Source organism: Crocodylus porosus, unplaced genomic scaffold (genome assembly GCF_001723895.1).
Source record: "Crocodylus porosus isolate Cpor-Errol unplaced genomic scaffold, CroPor_comp1, whole genome shotgun sequence".
Classification (NCBI taxonomy): domain Eukaryota; kingdom Metazoa; phylum Chordata; order Crocodylia; family Crocodylidae; genus Crocodylus; species Crocodylus porosus.
The window spans coordinates 21,234,080-21,256,750 of record NW_017728915.1 but is presented as its reverse complement, the minus strand read 5'-3'; the positions used below and the strand labels follow the sequence as shown (position 1 = coordinate 21,256,750).

At 34.8% G+C, this 22,671-nt stretch overlaps 1 protein-coding gene across 1 annotated transcript in view; it reads right to left on the bottom strand.

The window, feature by feature from the left end:
• URI1 (URI1, prefoldin like chaperone) overlaps positions 1 to 22,671 on the bottom strand; it is a 53,554-nt gene that overhangs the window by 19,297 nt on the left and 11,586 nt on the right. The window contains exons 2-4 of the mRNA XM_019535809.1: positions 19,487 to 19,521; positions 13,391 to 13,469; positions 11,404 to 11,539 (exon numbers count right to left, since the gene is read on the bottom strand). Coding sequence (XP_019391354.1) covers positions 11,404 to 11,539; positions 13,391 to 13,469; positions 19,487 to 19,521 — 250 coding nt within the window. The remainder of the gene's footprint in view (positions 1 to 11,403; positions 11,540 to 13,390; positions 13,470 to 19,486; positions 19,522 to 22,671) is intronic.

Here is a 22,671-nt window from a genome sequence, read left to right as displayed (position 1 = left end):
GCAGCCTTTCTGTCCCTTTTGTGAGCTGCTTCTGCCTGAGCAAAAGAGGTGGGCAGCTGGCCCAGAAACAGACGGGCGGGCAGAAATCTAACTGGAAGGCCCCCTGTTACAGGCTACCATCCCTGCTGTTTTCATGCAAATCTTCCTTAACACACACGTGACATGAGTTTTGCTTTCAGCTGTTTGAGGTGCAGTTTTCCAGAAACCCCTCCTCCTATCTCCTTGAAACTTGGCAGGCTTTGTGCTCTCAGAAGGGGCTAGTATCATTGCTGTTTCCATCCAAATCTACCAAAAAATGACAGCTTTAGGTATTTCAGTCCTCATCATAGTCTATGGCCGAATCACCAAATCTCTCCAAATCGGCGCCAAATCTTCCGAAGCCGATTCAGCTGAATTGATTTGGGACAGTGAACCTAATCTCTGAATCGAATCACTGTCCTCCAAATTGGCCAAATCCAAATTGAATATCACCCTATTTGCAGAGGCCTACAGAGTAGTACAGAAAAGGCTTTACAACTTAAAAATATGGTATAAAAAGATTAGAAAGTCAGTTTCACTGAAAACTGAGAAAGATGGTTGCTAACACTGGCAGATTGTGGTATGAAGAGACTCCCTTGCTCACAGATAACAGCACAGGCTGGTAATTACTTAAACTAGAATGGAAAAATCTTTATAAAAGACATAAATTAACTGTTTGATTCATTAGGAAGAAGTTGCAGACCTTTTGTGTGCAATTTTGAATACAAACTGTTTGAACCATTAAAGAAGAAAAATGGGCCAACCCAGCCACAATGCTTCATGGACTGAGTTCAACACCCATTATATCCAAAATTGAAGAATTCCCTCCTTTCTTTTCACAGTGTGACTGCATCACTTTTATTGGGGAAACTATACATATAATCTTTTACACTAATGACTGTCATGGAACCTACTTTTTAAGGTTTCTTGCAATATTCCATACAAGTTAAACAGGGAGATGCTTGACAGATGTCTAAAATAATCTATACCATGCAACCCAAAAAGCGAACTTCTATATGAAAAAGAAAACTTGCAAGAAAAGCTAAAAATGTCTTTTGGGTAACAATTTTTTTAATGAAAAAAGTCTTGAGTAGAGACTCCCTTTAATACCAATAGAGTAAGGTGGTTAGTCAAAACATCTTTCAGAAAATCCTGCAAAACTTTACTCCTATTGTGCTCAGGTCAAACATTTTTACATCACTAGTGCTTTAGTCATCACCATTCCCATGGTAAAAGGCGAACAATTTTTGGCCTGGACTAGTATTTTTTCATGGCAATTCTGAAAATTTGTTTAAAGAACTAGCTCATTTGAGGTACTGTTTTCTGTATAATGTTGCCAACCAATGATACTTTTCAATTTGCAATTTAGAAAATATTAAAAACTTAAGTTGTTGTTGTTTTATCTCAAATTACCTTAAAATACAAACTAATTTGCAGAAGCAGGTCATAACTAGCTGAAAAGGAAATAAAACTTTGCAGAAACTTAGGAATGGGGGGTAAAGGGCACAATTAAAGCCTTATACTAATAATATTAATAGACTTAATTTTTGAGATTAACAAAGAGTGTAATACAAATGCAAATTTTTTAGAAGGGAAGTCTTATCATATAAACTGAGTCTAACAGAAGTTCTTTGAAACCTTAGACTAGTTCTACATGCCCTGAAGGAGTAATGATCTTGTATGGAAAGGTAAGCTGATTTTCCCATCTTAACATTTCTCTTTTGAAATTACCAAGAGCAATAAAAGTAGAAGTTGTCTTACCTGATGCCTTGAAGGAGGCAAAGAAATGCTCCATTAGAACAACAAAGTCATATTCTGCAGAACCTCTCCGGACAGTAAATCCAGACTGCCTCGACTCAAACCTAGAAAGCTGACTGAGTAAACAGTGGAGTTTCTATCTATCTATGCTACTTATGTGGCTATCACTACTGTTAAAAGTGAGAACTTTACACTCTTCCACGTATTTATCTACACAATATGCCTGCATTATAGGGAAGCATAAGTATCTTTATTTTATAGATGGGGACACTGAAGCAAATGTCAAGCAGGCAGTCGGTAGCAAAACAAATGCTAGGTTAGCATGAAACCACTGGACTTTCCTTTCTGCCGATTATCACCTAGCCATGAAACTAAAAACACCCACTTACATCAGAAAATGCATTCTATCCTTAGTCAAACCAAGTTACAGCAAGTTAATCTAGGTTTAATGCAACTCCGACTTTAGCACATTTCCAACTAGTATAAAATGGACTTATACATCCGCTTTACAACACAGTTGATGGTGAATTCCACTGTTTTGTTCCTTGAACAGACTCCAACTCAACATAAAGATCTCTATAGCTGTCCTGATATTCAACAGGCTTTGATGAAACTGACACTACCTTTATCTTTTTGCAACCACAATCTCACACAACAGCTACATTGTTCTGAAACCATGTAGAAACTGTTTCTGCCTAGAAGATGCAACTTTCACTAGATTACAGAACTGATATTAAAAAAAAAAATAATAATGTATTTAAAAAAACTGGCCTTTTAAAGCAAGCAACAAACAATCAGTCAAATATTTTAATTACCTCAGTTGGCCAAACCATTGTTGGGCAATCAATGCTCGCTGTCCTTTTCCAATAATTGGATTACATTCATATTTTCTGCAGCTCACATCTGGCTGAAACATTATTCCCAAAAAGTATTCTAAATCTAGCTGAACAAGAGTGGTGCCAACACATATTCTTCAGTAATTTCTCTCTTTAAAAGACACAGCTTCTTCACACGTGCTGGACTGTCAGTGACTGGAATCAGTTAAGGAACTGATTGTCCTCACACAACTCCTCTGAGAGCCTCATTTTCCTCTGTGCCAGACATAGCAACAATCACCTTTCACATCTATTTTAGCTCTTTAATTCTACTTTTTCAGTATGTAACCTACTCTCCAAAGTCCAAATTAAAGAAAGGTGGCAGTAGCTTTTGTACTAAATGCTCCCATCTGTGCTTTCACTTCCTGAAGGTAGTCCCACTACACATAAGCGTCTAGCCCGAGACCAATTTTCCTCAGGCTTTTATTTTTCATTCATAATCAATGCGATGCTCAGCTGCTCCTTAAACACGACTAGGTTTCTCAGTCATTGCCTCAACATCAAAGTATTGTTCAACAGAGTAATCTAGATCACCTTTTTTTAAGCCTGGTCTTGAACTGTAAAGAGTATACTCTGTTACACAATAATACTTGGCACTTATATAATGCTTTACATGTTAAAATGCTGTACAAGCATCAACTAATCCATACAATAGGCCTGTGAAGTAGGTATTACATTCTCTCCTTTTTTACAGGATAACGAAATAGACAATTTAAGTGATTTGCCCTAGGCCACGCTGCAAGTCAGCAAGATAGCTAGGATTATACAGCAGTTCCTAGCTTCTAGCCCCATGGTCAGTCTTCTAGAACATGCTGCCTACTATTAGAAAGAAGATAGAGATCTTCCATTAGCTCAAAGAAAAGCCCTTTCCTTTTTTGAGAGTGTTCGTTAAGTAGCCTCTGTCTTAGGGCATTACGCTGGGTGCACGTAACTCAGAGACAAGGGTAGGATTTTATGCCGTAGACAGCCAACCCCTTACAAGCACCTTTAAGAGGTCTCTGGACAGGTCATGACATAATAATGAGTTTAAAAATTCTTTAGACTTAAAAAGAAACTGTCTCTTTTAAGAAGTTGTAGTTCCTTCTGAAATGAGACCTCACAGAAAACACATCCTTAAAGTGAAGGAGGCTTTATACTCTCCTCCCTCTCCTCCCCTATGATTTAAGCTTCTTAAAGCCTTTTAAGATGGATTGAAGTAGCGGCTGTTGTCCAACTTTGTCAAATTCAATAATCTTAGGGAAGGCTGACATGGCTTTCAGGTGAACCCTAATAGTTTCTATTTGCATTTCTTTACTAAATAACTTTTAAAAGTTAGTTAGCATTATAGGCAAGGTAGAATTTCTGGGACTGATTTTTAGGATTGGCAAAAGGAAGGTAAAGGTGTTTGATTATAAAACATTAGATGCTAAATTCTCATTGAAAACCCATAAATATTTACAAAAAGCAATTGCTAATGAAGTTCCCGCTTTGTTTAGGCCACCACCTTTAGCTTTCCTATCAATCTGAAGGCAATTTGGAGCCTATGCCCCTTGTCTAGCTTTCCTTACCAGTCTGAGACACTTGTGTTCTGTTACACATTTTGATACAAGAACAAATCATAATTTAACGGGAGACTGTATTTCATCTTAAGGAAACAGAGCCCTCTAAAGCCAGGTTTTAGAAAACATGACAACCTACTAATGCCTAAGTTGCATGAATGCTTATCTATGCATTTTGGTTTTAATGGGTTAATTAGCTTGGCTGGATACAAATTTTAATTATCTGTGTTTGATGTTAATGTCCTCAGAATGTTGTCTATATGGATTTGGGGAACCATGGACACTAGTTTGGATACTACCTGATCGTGCCTGGTAGTTACATTGGAATTTAAATAGCAGAAGACAAAAATAGTGAGAACAGGTTGATCTATTTCAATATGTTACTTTTTGTGAAAAGGGAAAAAGTAAAAATCTATTTAAACTACAGGAACCGATTTGCTTCACCTTCTCCAGTTCATCCTTTGGTGGGCATCAAGAATACACAAACCCTTTCTGTGAGCAAATTTATATTAAAAACAAAGCAAAGCAAAGCCCTGCTTAACAGAAGGGAAATATAAGAAATTTAGCTCATTTTGAAATATAAGTGCGGATTTATTCTTAGTGTGACAAATGCCCTTCTATGACAACTGATCTCATGAACAAACAATATATTGTAGCATACACTTAACTAATGCAAACATATACACTAAATATCTGTTAATATTATGGAAATTTAACTTAGTGTTTAATGCAATTTCATATACACTTTCACTTTCTTAACACTCTGAAGAAAGAAGGTATTTCCTTGCAGAGTCCAGAATTGTCAGTGAGAATGATTAATGTGATGAGTGGGTGGTAAGGCATAGTAAAGATTCCTGTAACTGGTTATTTCCTTGCATTGAAGGGACTATGTGGGTGGATTTAGCACTTAAACCTCAACTGGATTTTAATAAAGTTTTTGTTGGGGGTTAAAAAGCATTTGAAAAATTTTAATGCCAGTATTTAGCCAACAACTATCATCGGTCACCAAAAAAACCTGAAAGACCTTTTTCAGAGCTACATATCTGCTATATGGGTTTTTTCCTCCTCAAAACTCACTTCTATTCTACCCATTTTCTTAGGGTTGTATTGTTTCAAGATTTAAAAAGAGTAGTAAATATATTTTTTTTTTTTTTTACACATATATGAATTAAGCTCTTTTTATGCTTGTTCTGATATAAATTCAATTTTTTTCTTTATGCCAGGAATTAAATTCTTTAATATGAGAAAATTTTCCATACAGTTACCTGGGTGGTTGCTTTATCCGCTTTTCATAACACAGTTCTGTTTTACTTATTTTATGTTGATCTTAATTCTCACTCAATCACAACTCCCAATAACTTCATTTTTGCCTCAGTGGATGCATCTACAAGTTCGAATAATGCGACGCAATAAACTCTGGAGCTGTTTGGGCTGTATTCAACTGTTCCCGGGACAGCAGCAGCTTCAGCCAGAGTGAAACAGCCCCAGGTTGGCAGCAGGCTCAAGGGATCAGCCCCTGACTCTGAGTGGCAGCAGTGGGCTGGCTGGGGCATGAAGGTGCAGAACCTGCGGAGCTGTGTGGCTAGGTCTCCCACACTTCAGCATTCTCATGCCCCAGCCAACCTGTCAATGTCTACACATTCATTTTGTCACACTTAATTGCTCCACTATAAGACAGTACAGTTCTTGACAGTACTTATCTTACAGGGGAGCTGATAATTTACTGTGCCTTAATACCAGTACACATGCAAATTGTGACACTTTATTGAGGAGCTAATTAGTCAATTCCACAGTAAAGCACACATATAGGTGCACCCAGTGACTACTAAATAAGGGCTACAGGATTTGTTTGTTAGACCCATATAAGAATCTAACTGAATCACCTCACTAAACGAATACAGTTAAACTGGTACAGAACTAAGTGAAGACAAGCCATTCAACAATTTCTTTACTAAGTTAGCAAGACTTACAGAAACTATTTTTTTAGAAAATCAGGAAACAAAGTACCAATTGGAAATGCCTGTCCTTGCTCTCTTCCTCTTTACGTGGGTTAAAATCCCCAGACTATGATCTGGTAAGGAGTTAAATGCCTCCTGGTGTTGCTGAGCAAATTAGTTTGAACCATGGCGTGAACACATTTCTACAGTGAATTGGATGTGCTAAACCAAGAAGTAACAATTAAAAAGAAATATCAATACATTTAGCTTTGACAATAAAGAAAAGCAAGATCCAGTCTTCTTCAGCAACTCTTCTCTACACTGCCCTGCTCCTTTCCAAAAAGCTTGCTGGCAAGTGTACATTTTGAAGAACATATTTTCACACCCCTACATCAAATATGAAAAGGTGTTCCAGACCTCCAAAAAGTCTGTATTCTTGCACAGAAAACTGAAAACTTTAATTTTATTCATTTTCAGAGACAATCTCTCTCTTTCGTGTATTAGTGATAATAAACTAATTCAGCTTTCCCCCTTATCTGCCCAGTTTTACCTTATTTATTAAAAACAATTATTTTTTTTAAAACACTGTATAATAGTGCAATCTAAAGCATCGGTCAATTTTGATTGACACAAATATTTGTATTAAAGGTTACATACTGCAATTTACAAATAGATACTATCACAATACTGTATGTTAATGTAATCAGTATTTTCATTTCATGAATTCATTTGCAGTATGACACTGCAAGGGTATACTTACATATACTCTAGGCACAATTACTTAGTAGTTCAACCATTCTCTTTTAGATAGTTCCTTTTTATTTGATAGGTTTTAACATCATAAAACCACTCCTAGTTGTACGTATGTATTTTAATTCCCCACCTTTTAACATGTTCAGACACCTACCTAACATACTAAATTAATCCACAAATATTTACCAAAAAAACTATTTAATTTCTTTCTATAGTAACTACCACAGGGACCATTGTAATGAAAAATTTCCCATCTTAAAGAATTAATGCGATTACTGATATGGGGAAGAAATGTAATTTATATCATCACAAACATGTAAAGGGTATAATCCCATATTCACAAAAAGAATCTTTATTCCCTCTTTGAATTGTGAAACAATACAGTATGCCTTGAGGAGACCAGAAATATTATGAAGTACCTTAAGCAAGATAATTGTAAGAGAAAAAAACCTACAATTGCATTATTGTTGTGCTAAACTGTGACATACTTAAAAAGCTAATTTCTTTTATTATAATGGAATTTCATATGTTTGTATCCTTTAATCTACTTCACTTTTCTTCAAATTTATATACAAGAGTTTGTGTGCAAAGTAGTTCCCATTACCGGTATTACTAATAAACTACTACTTTTTATTTAATTTTAATTTAAAATAATTTTAAAATACACTTGTCCGGTCTACAAACTTTACTAGATCTATTTTTGACTTTTTATAGCGTTCTAGAACTATCTGAACATACAGGGATGCAATTAAAACTAACAATAAATGAGAGATTTATTGCAATCCAGATAAATGCTATACAAGTAGACATGATCAATATTTTATGAAAAGAGTAATATTTGTTTGACAAGAGTGATTGTCTTAAGTTATACCAAGCAAAGTCTCCCCTAACCAATGAAACTACTGGGTAGCTCAGGCTCTAAGTGAAAAGCAAGGGGGACAAAAAAGAATTCTCACACTGAAATTAGTGTTTTCTAAAGCTGTCACTATAAAAAGATTTTAATTTAAAAACTCTGCAGAGTCGTCCTTTAATTATTCGTTTAAATAAATTTCAATTGACAAATGCTTCTGTTGTATCTGGCCATTTCCTTATTTGGGAGACACAAAGGATGAGCCTGAAGGAATGGTAAATTTTGCATGCCCTTTCCTTTGAAGAGTTAGCTTAACGGATATTGCAAAAGAGAAAAAGAATGAACTGATTACTAATAAATAACTTAAAGAATTAGTACATACATCACATATTGTTATCCCAAATTTCTGTGCCCCTCCCTCTATCATTTGATATACCTTTGATACTGCTTAATTGGAAAAAAAAAAAGCCAAAAGAAACACAGTGCATGGTTGATAATTCTATTTATTTTAAATTTAAGAAGAGTAACACAGTAATACAGAAAACCTTACTGTTTGGAAATAAAATATGATAATGTGATATAATACAATTAAGCTGTAGAACTGCTTTTCAATCAGGGTGCTGCAGCACACTAGGGTGCCTTGAGGTCCTTTCACGGGTGCTGCAGAGCATCATGCAATGTTAGCACTGTTAGATGATTCATAAGATATTTCTAGTTATAGAGAAAGCAAAGATTTCTAATTGGAATTCATAAAGTTAAAAAACATTCTGCCCTACTGTGGTCTTTCGGAGTTCTTTGCAATACAAGAAATAGTTTATTTTTTCTGTAGTCAAAAGACAAGTGAAAATTAAGAGTTGGCATTTTCTGAGTTGGGCGCCATGAGTCTAAAAACATTGAGAACCACTGTTCTAGAGGAAGAAGAAATACATCCATTAAAACCCTCATGTTTCAAGAACATGAAGAGTTTTCAGCTTGATTCTAGTCCATACTATTGTTCTTCATGCAATAATTCATATTCACCAAAGTGTTTAGACTTATGCTTGCCATAAGTACACAACTGAATACTTTGCTAAATTGGGGGGCTTAACACAGCTACACCTAATTTGGGGGTCTTCTTAAATTTGTTAACTTGAAGTAAGCTTGTCCTCTTTTCCAATGGGGTGATGTGCTCCTTATAAAATTTATGCTCAAAACTAAAGAATTGAATCCTAGAATCCAGCAATGCTGAATGAATATAATGATGTATAATGATAACAATGTGTACCATATTGTAAATTATGAAGCCACTATTACACTTGATCTGAGCCTTCAAGAGGCCAAACACCACTAGGATCAGAAAGCTTTCATATTCATATAACTGCACTGAAAAACTGGGCTTTTAAAAATCTCTGTGAAATACTGTATTGCCATTTCCTGTTTGAGATCATGATAAGAGAGTATGTGCATCCTTGTAATTAGAAAAACAAACAAAAACTAACAATTCAAGAGTCTCTGTCAGCTTCCCTCATTTTACTTGAAAAGACTTTAGTCCAATGTGTGAGTTTTATTGAGTATCAATGAAAAAAAACACCATTTTCCTTGGAATCCTGTACATTAATATGGCTCTTATACAGCAACTGCACACAATATTTGACATACAAGTTTTTTAGTTAATATCAGTGTTAGGGAGCCTCCCACTGGCAGCCATCACACAGCTTAAAAGTAATATGCAAGACATCAACAGAATGGAGGACTCAGATCCAGACATCATTAACTATCTTGCTTTAAAAGAACCTAATAATTCTGAGTTCACATTTTAATGATAATTTATAAGACCATAAAAGAAAATAATCCAGCATTTACTCCATGTGCCCTGGCAGACTACTCAGTTTTCAGGCATCTACTATGCAAAGTCAAATGAGTTTCACTGAGTTTAATGGTGATAAAAATATTCCTCAACACTGGAAAGAGCAGGACCAAGAGAAAAGAAATGGGTCTCAAATCTAGAAGCTATTTTAAATACCATAGATAATGATGAATAAGAAGAAAATTTTAAGTTATGATAATTATTGCAAGAAACCAAGATAAAAAAATTACTACAAGAGAACAAGATGAAAATAAACTAAATGGCTTTGTTAAAAACTTTTGTAAAAAAACAAAATAGAAATAAACCTGCAAAAATATGTTACTTATACAAAGTTATTATTCTTGTGTACATGCCAGTCCATTATAAACAAGTGAACAGAATATTTTCAGAGGGAAAGCACCTGAGGTTTTCTGTTCCTGGCAGCAGCAAGGATAGCAGAATTTATAAACAAAATAACCCAATGTACATAACTATGTCACATACACAAGTTAAACTACAAGACCTAGTCATTCAAGGATAAAAGATTACACAACTTTCTAAAGTAAAACTGGTACTAAAAAAATAACTCAAATGTTCTCTCATAAAAGGTCAGGAGTCCACAGCAGAGGCTAAAAGGTATCAATTTTCAGTTAAATTCAACTTTTTTTCCCTTTCCTTGACACTTAAAGAATCACACTCTTTCTGAACAAAGCAAGGTCTAAACTAAGGCGCTAAGTGAAACAGAAAGTTGACAGATTTTCCCACTTCCCGTACTCTTCTTTGAAGGCCTCCAGGCTCTTCAAAGCCAGAATCCTTAGTATCAAGTAAAACTAGCTGCAAACAAACAGAAAATGCCAATCTCCCTCTGCCTGGTTCTCCCACCAGAAGGGGGGAAACAAAAAAGGGTCATACCCAGGGCATTTAAACCTCTCCAGATCAACGGAAAAGTTGTGCAGAGGAGAACTGAGCAAAGCAACTGACCTACACGTCCAAATGAATGAGACAGAACAAACCAAGTGAGGGGGAAACATATCCGGGGGGGAACAGGACGGGGCTGGGAAATAGGTATGTATGCATAAAAAGGACCAGGAAGCAAAGAAGAAGCAGCAAGGAGAGACACATGGACAAAACAAAAGCCAGAAGAAATAAACAAAAATAGACTATGCAGTTCATTCCACCTCCAAGCCCTGGTTTATTACATTAAAGTTAAAAGAGAAAAATGCTTACTGTTACTTTGTCATGCAAGCAATTGCTACAGTTGTAAATAATTGCCACATCCATTCTATGTGAGAAGTGAAAATCAGGATATCTGTGTGACCCCAACCAGAACATTTCTGTCTGGTCCATGAAACAGGTGTGGGGACAAGGACTACTCTGAAAGGCTTATGAATCCCTGAATCTAACAGGATTGATGCGTTTGTTTTAAACGTTTTTAAATGTAAACCTTTATAATTCTTCATTGATCTTGTGGTTGGCTTACTAATGCCTATGCCACCAACTGAGTTTGGAATATTATACACACCATTACAAAAACTGACTTATTTTAGACTGCATAAAGCTCTAGGTACTGTTTCCCATGCAATATTATGAAAACATCACTCCAAACCCTATTTCCTTGTCAATTCTGCGTTTCCATAAGCCAGTTCACCAAAGCTTTTAAAGTTGTCTAATCCCCTCTACTCCTCTTATTAAATCATATCACCAACCTATATATTTTAAAGAAATGCAATTACAGAAGGCACTTTGGGTATACTATGCCTTCCATTTTTATGTATGTTAATATGGACATGCATCATTTTAAGTAATAAAGAAAAGTAATATTATTTATAATATTTATAAACATACATACGTTTTTTTCTGTGCTCAACTAGGCCAACAGCTTGCTTTGCTGAGCATTTGGAAAACCAGTTATCCCCAAGCAGAACAGTGACCTCATTGGTATGGACAAGTTTTCCTGGCATGAAGGCAAGGGGACCAAAAGGTACCTGTGAACAGCACAGAAGAACCAGCAAAAAACACACTATTAGAATGAAATTAGGTGGTTAATCATGACAACTTGCACAGAACAGAAGAATTAAGACGTAACACGGGACAAAGCTATCTCAAAACTCCATAGAGCTGTTATTTACGATAAACACATGATAAGTATTTACACTGCCAGATCAGAATCTCAAGTACAGTCTGAATTTCATGTGGTGTTTTATATTCATCACAAGAAGTTAAATTTAATCAGAAAAACTTTGAGCCGTAGAATCTTTTTGAGACTTACCCATGGATCTGACAGGAAAACAGAGTCCTGCTATATTATTACTTAGATCCTTACATAAAAATATTGCATCTCATTTAGATTAGTAAAATATTTATTATATATAAAATACACACAATTTATTATTTTCCAGTAAGCTTAACATTTTTTAGACCTGTAACATTTAAAAAGCCCCTACCAACTCAAATTTCAATTGCTCTTTTATTTATGTGCCTAATATCTACTTAGGAACCTTAAATCAAATCTGTTTTTCTTCAGCTTCCAGTAGCTCTGCAGAGTGGGAGAGTTTACTGACTGACACACTTCCTGCTCTCATTCTTCAACATGAAGGTATCATCTGCACATCACTGGTGGCCCACAATTTGGGAACCATTCCTATAGAACATATTCTTCATATGTACCCCGCACCCCAAAGTGAATTTACAGGAGTCTTCGGAACACCATTCTGAAACGTTTATTAGCCTCCAAAAAGCACAAGCAGCAAAATTCACATATGCAGATAGTAGACTGGTGAAATAGAGACTGTTACTATAAGTTTAACAAGGTAGGCTTGAATTCACTTTATTTTAAAGATCAGAATAAATGAATCTAGTAAAATTTCTCAGCGTTTTGCAACAAGATCACTTATTCATAGAAGTAGAGTCGGAAGGGACCTTGTAGATCATCAGGTCCAACCCCCTGCCCTGGGTAGAGGAGAAAAACCGGGCTCAAATGACCCCAGCCAGGTAAACATCAAGCCTCCTCTTATTTTCTTGATAGCTGAAGATAAGAGCAATCCACAAGTGTAAATATATCTCCCCACTAACATCTATAAAAAGTGCTGAACTGTCAACATCCAAACGTAATTTTTTTCCCCAAACCAAGACACATTCTTTCCAACACTGTCTTATAAAAACAGTTCAAGAGTTCTGAAGTAATGCCCTAGAGATAAATGAGACTATATGCCATTAACAAATAACTAATTAAATTCAGCCTTTTCAAAGATATAGTTTGAACTGGGCATAAAATAGATGAGTTAAACCCATAGCAGTACGTTTATAAGGTCAGGTATAAGAACTGGTAGGTCTGATCCACTAAGACTAAAGTTTATGGGAAGATGTACACTTACTATGAAAGAATCAAAACATGAGAATAGATCACTGTGTCAATGGGAAGATCATTAAAACAAAAATTAGCAGCACCTTTTTATATAAAAATCAATGTCCCAGAGTTTAATTCTGTGAATCAGAGAATATGATGGCCTGTTTCTTCTCTGGCTAACAGGAAATGGCTAAGTACCATATTTGAGTCATAATTATAGTTTTCTATATAATAAATTTGCATATCAAGTATGTCAGATTTTGTGCTAGCATTTATGTCATCAGTTCTCAATTGTCAGTAACATAATTTCTAATGAATCTGAAAGAAGAGGAGGAGAGAAAAAGCAGCAAAGGTTTAACTATTACTATAATTAATGTATCATTACTAAGAACTATATGGTAAACCAAGATAATATACCTCATAGTCACAAAAGAAACCTGAGATACTAAAAACTTAGTCCATTATTTTGAGTGAACCATATTGTACATACCATGATATCATAAGACAGTTTATCAGGCAATGTACTGAGTCGTTCTTGAAGAGCCTCATAATCACTCTCCACCTTCTTCCTGTTGACAAATTTAAGTGCATTTAATCTCATTTATATATAAAATAAAGAATAATCTTCTGATAATATAGTATCAGTGCTCCACTGAAAGATATGTGAGAACTAACTGTTTTAACTCATAAAATGTAGATTCATTTAAAATGTTAGAGTAAAAAAAATCCCCACACATCATCATAATCATCAGCCACTGGTGCATGCGCATGTGCATACGAACACATGTATATAGAAGTAATTTAGGTTAAAAAATTTTTATGATGACCCTTTTGTTGAGCTGTAAAATTCCAAGGTGGGGAGGGAGAGAAATAGTTCTCCTCCCTGCTTTTGTAGCTCTCGCACAAGGTCAGCAGCTAAACCACCATCATAATTTAGAAGAAACTCTGAAATCCCAATTTATATTTTAGCAGAGACATGGTCTCTTCAGAACATGCTTTACAATAAACCATCAGTACCTCTTGTGAATTCTTTAAAAAGAATATTTTACAGTTAAATACGACTTCTGGCTGAAATTTCTGTCCCCAAAAACAGTCAACATTCCTTCAAGATGATGACTTGACCACTGGGAATGTGTAACTCCTTGAAGCATCAACAAGCAGTGTAGATGTGGAACACTTTCTCCTGTTCCCCTGACCAGGACAGTATAAGTACTTCTCAAATGTTACACACTTGCATACTTCGGGAAATTTAACACCATTCCACATGGGAATGTTTTCTTCCAGAGAATATTTTCCTATGAATTTCTGAAGAACTAGCATACATATTTTTCCCCATCAACTTAGATGAGCATTTTATTACTGTTTTCTATAATATAGCTTTCCTATTATAGCTTCTCATTCATGATTTTGTTGAAGCCAACATCTTTAAAGTGTCCAAACAGGATTATACAAGAGGCAAGAATTGTTGAAGGTAATGTCTTCTATCAGACTGACAACATGGTTGGGATAGAGTGAGGCTTTTGAATGCAATATGTTAATGAAGAATACACGCCATTTGAAAGGTTGTCTAAGTCTATCCTAACCATGCAGTTGGTCCAATAAAGGATATTGCCCACAACAATCCTTGCCTCTCGCATAATTTCTGGATCATCACAGCTACAGCATCATTTCAACAATACCAAACAGGATCCCAAATTCCCATCTTATAAGCTGAAAATTCATGGATAACTGCAGTGAGAAGTTTATTTTAGAAAAGATCTTAGGAATTTATTTTGCAAAAGATCATTTTTTATACTCCCCAAGAAGTTTCTTGTCCGTAAGTTGCCTGGTTAAATAGCACCTATCTAGTTCATAAAATTAACAACAGCATGTAGAAGCAAATGAACAGGTTAAAGGAAAAATCATCCTGAAAACCCAGACACCTGTAACACAAATTAAGAAAGGCCTTTCAGCCCTGAGAATTCCGGATAATTGCAACTTTCTAGGAAGCTATCAGATGAGTATCTCAATAAAAAACAGAAGTCTGGATGTAGCTACCATTTCTCTCAAGTTTCTTACACACAAACTTTCTATTGCATGAGGTAATCATGAAAGATTTCTGAGATACAGAACCTTCTATGCCATTTTGGACAATCTATCCTAAATTGCAGGGTGGCCTGATTCAAATCAAGGCAATTTAAATCACCACAGTGAAAGCCTCGATTTAATCATCAATTTTAATCAACTTTTCATTTGTACTACACTTGTTTTCTAAAGGAAGGTGCATTCTCATTGGTATAACTATTAAAAAATGCAGATTTACAACTAAATAGCAGCTTTACACTAGATGTGGTACTTTTTGTGTTAGCTTGGAAAATACTCTAGAAAGATGTGTAGTTATTTATGTAATTATATAGCATAATATTTTCAGATTCTTATTAATTTTCATTCTTTATTTTTTAGAAAATAGTGGGTGATCTATTGGTTGCGTGTTCTCCACAAATCAAGTCCACAATATAGTACATGACCTGCTACACTACATTTATAAAGCTTGATGTTAACAGTTTCCTGATTCATCTTCTACAGAGAAAAGGGTAGCATGTAACTCAAATTTTCTAAAAGAGGCTAGTGGATTCACATATTCATTTTTTATGCAAATATTCTTAGGATAGTATATTAAGTCTAAGCCTGAATATATTCTGTACTACATTCAGATTCCATTGAAACAGATTAAAAAAAAGCTGAACAGAAGTGGGCAACTTGATTTGTGGATAAGGAAAAGCAAGGCTCTTAATGGATCCTTTAAAACTATTATTCTCCATTGTCTTACTTTCCAAAATAGAGCTGAATCCTCTTGATCAGTTGAGTTTAAACTTTTGAAGTGGAGGACTGGGTGCTTACTCCACCCCTCTGGCAAGGGAGGCCGGAAAGGAGAGGGCCGCAAATGTCAGCGGAAGGGGGAGGAGAGAGGTGAGGAGGGACAGAAGCCAAGAGCTTACCCCCTAGTAAGCTGCACCTGTCTAAGGGAGGGCCAAAAAGAGAAGAAGAGGTAAAAGGTATTCCTATTTTCATGGTTATGAGCTTGTGTTTCAGTTTCTTTTTAGGAAGAGCAAACTTTGTAAGAGCTGGGAGGGACTGCAGATGAAGAGAACATGAGTTTCTTCTTATAACTAGGTTTCATGGAACTGGGATCCTTGAGAAAAATGACTGAAGATCTGTCATCCTTTCCTTTTGTGAAAGAAAATAAATGATAGCTTTGTATAAGGAATGTAAAATTCTATTTTAATTACCCCATCTGCCTTCTTTAAAAGATTCTTTCACAGAAGCGAAGGCTGATCAAGCAAATCTTAGGCAATGTGCATAAGCCACGAAAGGAAACAGAGGGCTCTTCTTACTGCCTACTGCCTGCTTGGTTAATACGCTGACTAGAAAACTGGAAGCAATGTAAAAATAATAAAGATGATGCTAGCACTTTTGCTCCCTGAATCAGATCTAGAAGTTAGTTTGGTTTGGGGTTTTTTACCCCTTCCTTTTCTTTTTTAAATAACTATCCAATAAGGAATCTGGACGCGATGGTAACAAGATTCATATAACACCTTTTCAGCTACTTGTTAAAATGACTTGACAGTTTGCAGTTGGCTTGTATATCAAGTCTGTGAGAGCCTGAAACCCAAAGCATTTATCTCGATGTGCCTTTGTTTGTGTTGCTATCCTATTAAATATTTGAAAGCCCTTTACAAGGGATGACCAGCTGGTTAAGTAGCATGATGTCAACACCTGCTGTTGAAGGGCCTCCCAGGAAAGGTGCCAAACTTAAAGACCAAGTACTAAGAGTCCATAATGAACATGTAGTTCAGAAAATAACATTGAGGACTCCAGATATACTCTTTCCAAGGGCTCATCTTCACAAACCTTACCTTTGTTATGACATGGTAATGACCATTCAAATTCCAAAATGAGCGAATATTTTTTAAAGATGCATAGAACCAAAAACAAAACAAAACAAGGGCAAGTCATTCTATTGTTTTTCTGACATGCAAAGAGGAGTATCCTTAAGAAACAAAAAAAAGAGCATGGAAAATAAGTGCTTTTCTTCCTACAAAGAAAGGATTAGCTCTCTGATGATTTTAGGCCTCAAACACTTCCCAATTTAACAATTTTTCTGTCTGCCTGGAAAGAAGGTATCCTTTAGGATTAGACACTACCAATTAACCAAATGCGAGTGCTAGAGGAACTGCTCTAGTCAAAGCCAGAAAGATTTGACTGCATTAATACACATGTTCTATATTAGTGATACTTGGAAGCTAACTTTCTGATGTAGTTACTTACTCTTAAGAAGGAGAGAGTTTAGGGGAAAGAACAAAAGAACGGTTTTTCAAAAGAACTACCGTACCTTGCCAATAAAATTTGTACTGTGGAAGTCTGGAAATACAGCCACATTATAATCGTTTTGTTGGACCAACTGTGTAGTGGAGATAGAATTAGACAAGCTTTCAGACGCAAGACATTCTTCATCAGGTCACCTTGGATTCAAAAGCTTGTCCAACTCCATCCTAACTATATAGTTGGTCCAATAAAAGCTATCACCTTAGAGAAATCCTTGTCCCTTGCATAGTCTCCAGACCATCATAACAAAAAGACAAGAAACAACAAAAAGAAAAAGGATGAATCAATACAACTAGTTGATTTAAAACAGCCTTGCATATGGGAGGAATCATCCTCCCTTTCCACCTACTGGCACATTTATGAAATGAACACTTTGGTCTACAGACTGAACATGTAACAAAAAAATTAAAATAAACACCTGTGCTTCAAAGAGAGAAGACTTATTTACAACTGGATTTCACTTATGAAAATGCCTCTCTGCATGAAAATTATTTGACTTATACATACTCTTTCATATTTGAACAGTTATTTATGTGTATAAAAACTTACACTTAAAATAGCAAACTAGACTTATAAGTGGAACATTTTAAGATAATTTATTAAAATTTGAGCATCCTAAAACTTCATTTCTCATTCAATTCTTTTTAACAGTCTTCTGTACTATTAGCTACTGAAACAAATCATCCAGTTGAAATGGATGGATATTTAGTTCTTGCACAATCAGGATCTAAATACAAATACTAAAAACAACATTTTTGTCATAAAAAGCTGTGTACGTGCTACGTAACTGCTCTTCTACATAAAACCTGTCATCCCAGATTTTTAATTCTTTATGTAAACACCCCAAAATTAGTTATGGGCCAATACTAGTAGCTTATTGTTTTAAAAACACATCCTTCATACCTACCCTTCAAAAAACAGACATTTATATATAGAAGTAAAAGAAAACAATTTAAACGTTGTCAACTTTTGTTTGAAAATGATGCATCAGAGCTTCAAAAGAGCTTTTTGGGGGGAGAGGAGGGTAGGCAGAGATCATTCCTAGTAGCAGTATATATAACCATGATGGCCTAAATGTGAATGGACAATTTTCAAACCCCTGAAAATAGAAGTACATTATGGAAATAGTGGCTTAACTACAACAGCACCAGTGGGCACCTCTATAATGTTGCTTTTATTGAAAATTAAGAGTGTCTCTGAATTTTAAACGTAAGTGAAACATATGAGTTTTAGATTATTTTCTGCAAGCCAGTAGTCAGAATTTAATATGATGATGTGTATAGATTGCACCGATTTTTTTTACTCTTATCCACTGTTTGCAGCTTATATGCATTTAAAATAAAAACATTTGATACACACTAACTATAAATTATTTGCTTGGAGATCTTTCAAGCATGAAGAAAAAGCCTCTTAAAATAAATTTAAAATATTATATGCTTGATGGTGTATAACCAAAGGTTTAATCTCAGCACTAAAAGGGGCAGTTGCTGTGATTCTGCAATAACCCTGCAGACAATAATCAAGACAGCTCCTGTTGTTCTCTCAGTAAAATCATGGTAAACACAGCATGGATATATTGTAATTTGATATCTGTAAGATCAACTGTTATATCTCACAGTAACTCATAATATAAGATTCTATTCACCATTAAATGTACATTTTCCTCCAATGCCACATGAAACTGTTATTTACTAAGCATGTTTTCCATTAACTATAGATTACCATATTAAAAGCAGCAGAGAAAAAAGTGCCATTTTAAAGGACAACCCATTTTCTCTAACCGTTAAATATTAAGGTTTATCAAAAACAGTTAGCTGTAAAAATGCTAAATGTTATAAATTCTCTACATTTAAAAAAAAAAAGTTAATTAAGCAGCTGCACTTAATACAAAACAACAACAAAAACTCCATATCTGGAACACCTATTTAGCAATATTCTTTCCACAAGTTACTTGGGGAAAATTAAGAGGAAGAAGGAGACTTAAAAAGAATTATACACACTGAAATTCCAACATATTTGAGAAGACAGTGATATCACAGGGAAAATATATACATTTGAAAGAAGGAGCACTGCAATAAATCAGACCCATCTCAAACTATAAACCCTAACATATCCTAGTAGAGTTTGGCAAGCATTATTATAACTGTAGGGTACTTTACTAAAACACAAGCAGGTTCTTCCATCAGTATTTTAGGCATGTAATCAAACATTTTTCACTTACCAGTGCTGGATTTTTTCTTGGCAGCTAGTGACCACCTGTCATTAAAACAGATAACTGCTCATGAAAAAACAAGGCTAAGCACACAGCTGCAATATCAATGTATCAGAAACTAGAACAGTAGCTTTACAGATTTGGTAGCGTCTCTATATACATTTTTATTTGTCAATGCAAAGGCATGTGAATGTTACTTCTTAAGTAGCATGCTTTATCACAATACTAATGCAAACTGATAACTGCAGAACAAATCACAGCTTTCCAATTCATATTTTGGTACGTCGTCTGCTCCATAACTATTATGTGACATATGATATAAGATAAGCAGCATTTTGTATAATCTGCAGATCTATTTTCAATGTTATATGTTTTGTAAGAAAAAGCAAACAATATAAATTATAACAAAAACCAATGTAACATCCATGCTTGTTCATTTAAAAAAAAAAAAGGAAAAATTTTCCAGGGCTGCCTTTATCATAACATCTACAAATGGTGGTTTCACTAACAATATTATTCTGAAACAGTACAAATGAATTTTGCCAGGTTTAAATGCAAAAAAAATTGTCTCTAGCACATCTTTTGTTAAATAGAAAACAGAAAGACACCCAAGCAGCCCACTTTTTTTTTTTTTGAAGTTCAGATTCCCCCAGGAGACCAGAAGTTAACCATTTCATAATATGCTTAAGACTATGCATTTAAAACATTAAGTTAAAAACAGAAAGTTATTTAGATTAATAGCGTAGGTGCAGACAAGATATGTTTTTGCTGCGGTGGTCTGCTGTATCACAACTGGATGGACATTTTTTCTTTCAAAAACATATTTTGAACTTTGAATAATACACACTGGAATGTATAATACAGACTATTTCACTCAATTACATAAAATGTAATGAAGCTGTGAGTCAATTAAATGTCTAGACTTGTTCTCAATAGAAGCATTTTCCAAATATTTTTGAAAATTCTGTTTTTACAAATTGCCACAAAAATCCCAGTAGTTAAAAACAATTAATGGGATAATTTCCAGAAAAACCCCAACCACCATCTTCAACTTCCACCAAAATCATTAGAGCTTTAAAAAAAAAAATGTGCAACAGAATGAAGAGAATTGCTTTTTGGCACATGTGCGCCCATTACGGGAGGACTCCACAAAATTTACTCAGGGAAGTAGATAAAAATCAAAATACTTGTGTCAGCTAACAAATGTAGAAAAGCTGAAGGATCAGTTCTGTATTTACAGCCTCACAACTCCATAAAAACCCCACACAGTGGAATACATAGTTGATCATCTTACTCCAGGGGTTAAACCTTATGCTTGGGCAGTCTATAAATTAAAAACCTCTTTAATTCCTATTAAATTATTTCTCCTAACAAATTTGCTATTTTTAAGTCTAAGACACAAAGGCAGGTTTCTATAGGATATACATTCACAAAGCTATACAGATATTACATTAATATAAGGTCCACTTTAGAATAAAGCTTTACTAATAGAAACATTGCATAACAGTGGTAATATACAAAAAGGGGCCGCTTTAACACATAGTAAAACAGAAAATATTATATCAACATATTTCACTGTTTCAGATTTGGTGGTGATTGCAAAGTACACAACATAATTAAGTGCACAAAAAATGTTTATGAAATCCTTTAAGAAAGTTCCAGGTTAATTGCCCCATTAAAGATGAAGCTGGAAAAAAAAAGGCAGGAAGCTTTCCATTCCCAATACATGACTTTCCATGCATGAAGTGAGCTAAAAGCACAAAAAGAAAAGCCCTGCAAACCATAAGAGCAGCATGTTCATTAACCTCTACATGATAATCCTTTCGTAGCTGCATATTAACTAGTTACATATTCATAATCATTTACATTATTTAGAGGACCTTCTATGAAAATTTCTAGGCTATATCCATTAGCTACAATGTTAAAGGTTACAGAAGATAGTCTACTTAATGTTTCCAGGAAGCTTTTTTAATTAGTAAATATGTAAATTGGACGCATATGCTTTTTGTATTTTTTTTTTAAATGGACCATCAGTACAACAGTATATAGATATATGCTGTTTCCACCATCCTTTATCCCCTTAAAAACAATCAATAAGACCAATCAATTTTAATTTAATTCGTCTTCTTTGATATAATCTTCCATGAAGGAATACCAAAGGGTGGAACCAATAACAATCTCTACTGTGGCAACAATAAAATAAGGGATCTCACGGAAGTGCTAACATTACCAGCTTCAATATGTTTTTATTCATATCTCAAGACTGAAGAAATAACTAAATATCTGAAGAGATGTTTTAAAAAACTAGGAGTCAATCATGTATTACATCTATGTTCTTTGATGGGACAGTCAAACTGTTACAATACCTGCAACAATAAGCAGCAAAGAACTATATCCAGCTCTTCTGAGTCTCTTAACTCTATGCTCCTAGAAACAACATATACCTTTGTGTACAATTTTTAAATGGCTAATGACAAGGTAAATACATACATGCACAGGTGAGTTATAGTTCAGTTTTTCTGGCCTACTAATGCTACCAAAACTACATTACCTTTAAGACACAGTAGAATGATATCAATACATAGGAATGTATTGATATCATTCTACTCTGTCTTATTTTCCTTCTATGACTTATTTTCCTTCTAGGCATAACAATATATGAATGTGCAAATCTATGAGGTTAACAATAGTTTATCTGCATACTAAAATATTTAAAGTGTGCTATTAAACTATACTCACAGCAAACTTAACATTAGCTAATCGAGTGTTCAGTTATTAAAAAGAATCTACTTTTAGAAAAAAAAAATCTTTAGTTAAAATTAAACGGGAATAGACAAGTATCTTGTTTCCTCTCTCTCCCCAACAAACTTAATATTTCTCCAGATCTTGATTCAATACATGCATATCTGATTTCAGAAATGCTTACTACTTTTCAGTTTGATCACCAAGCATGCCACCTGCCTGAAGAGCTTTTGCACGTTTGTCTCGTTTTCTGCTATTTACAATGTGGGTAGCCACAAGGGGGCACTGTCTTATGAGTTTCCATGCTAAGTATATACGGCACACAGTAAAAAAAAAAATGGTGGACAAAAGCATGGTTTTAAATAACTATTATTTGCAAATTTTTCCAGTGGTCCTCTCTTCAGTTTTAATTACTTCTTGAATACAAACCAGGCATAAAAAATAATAATTGC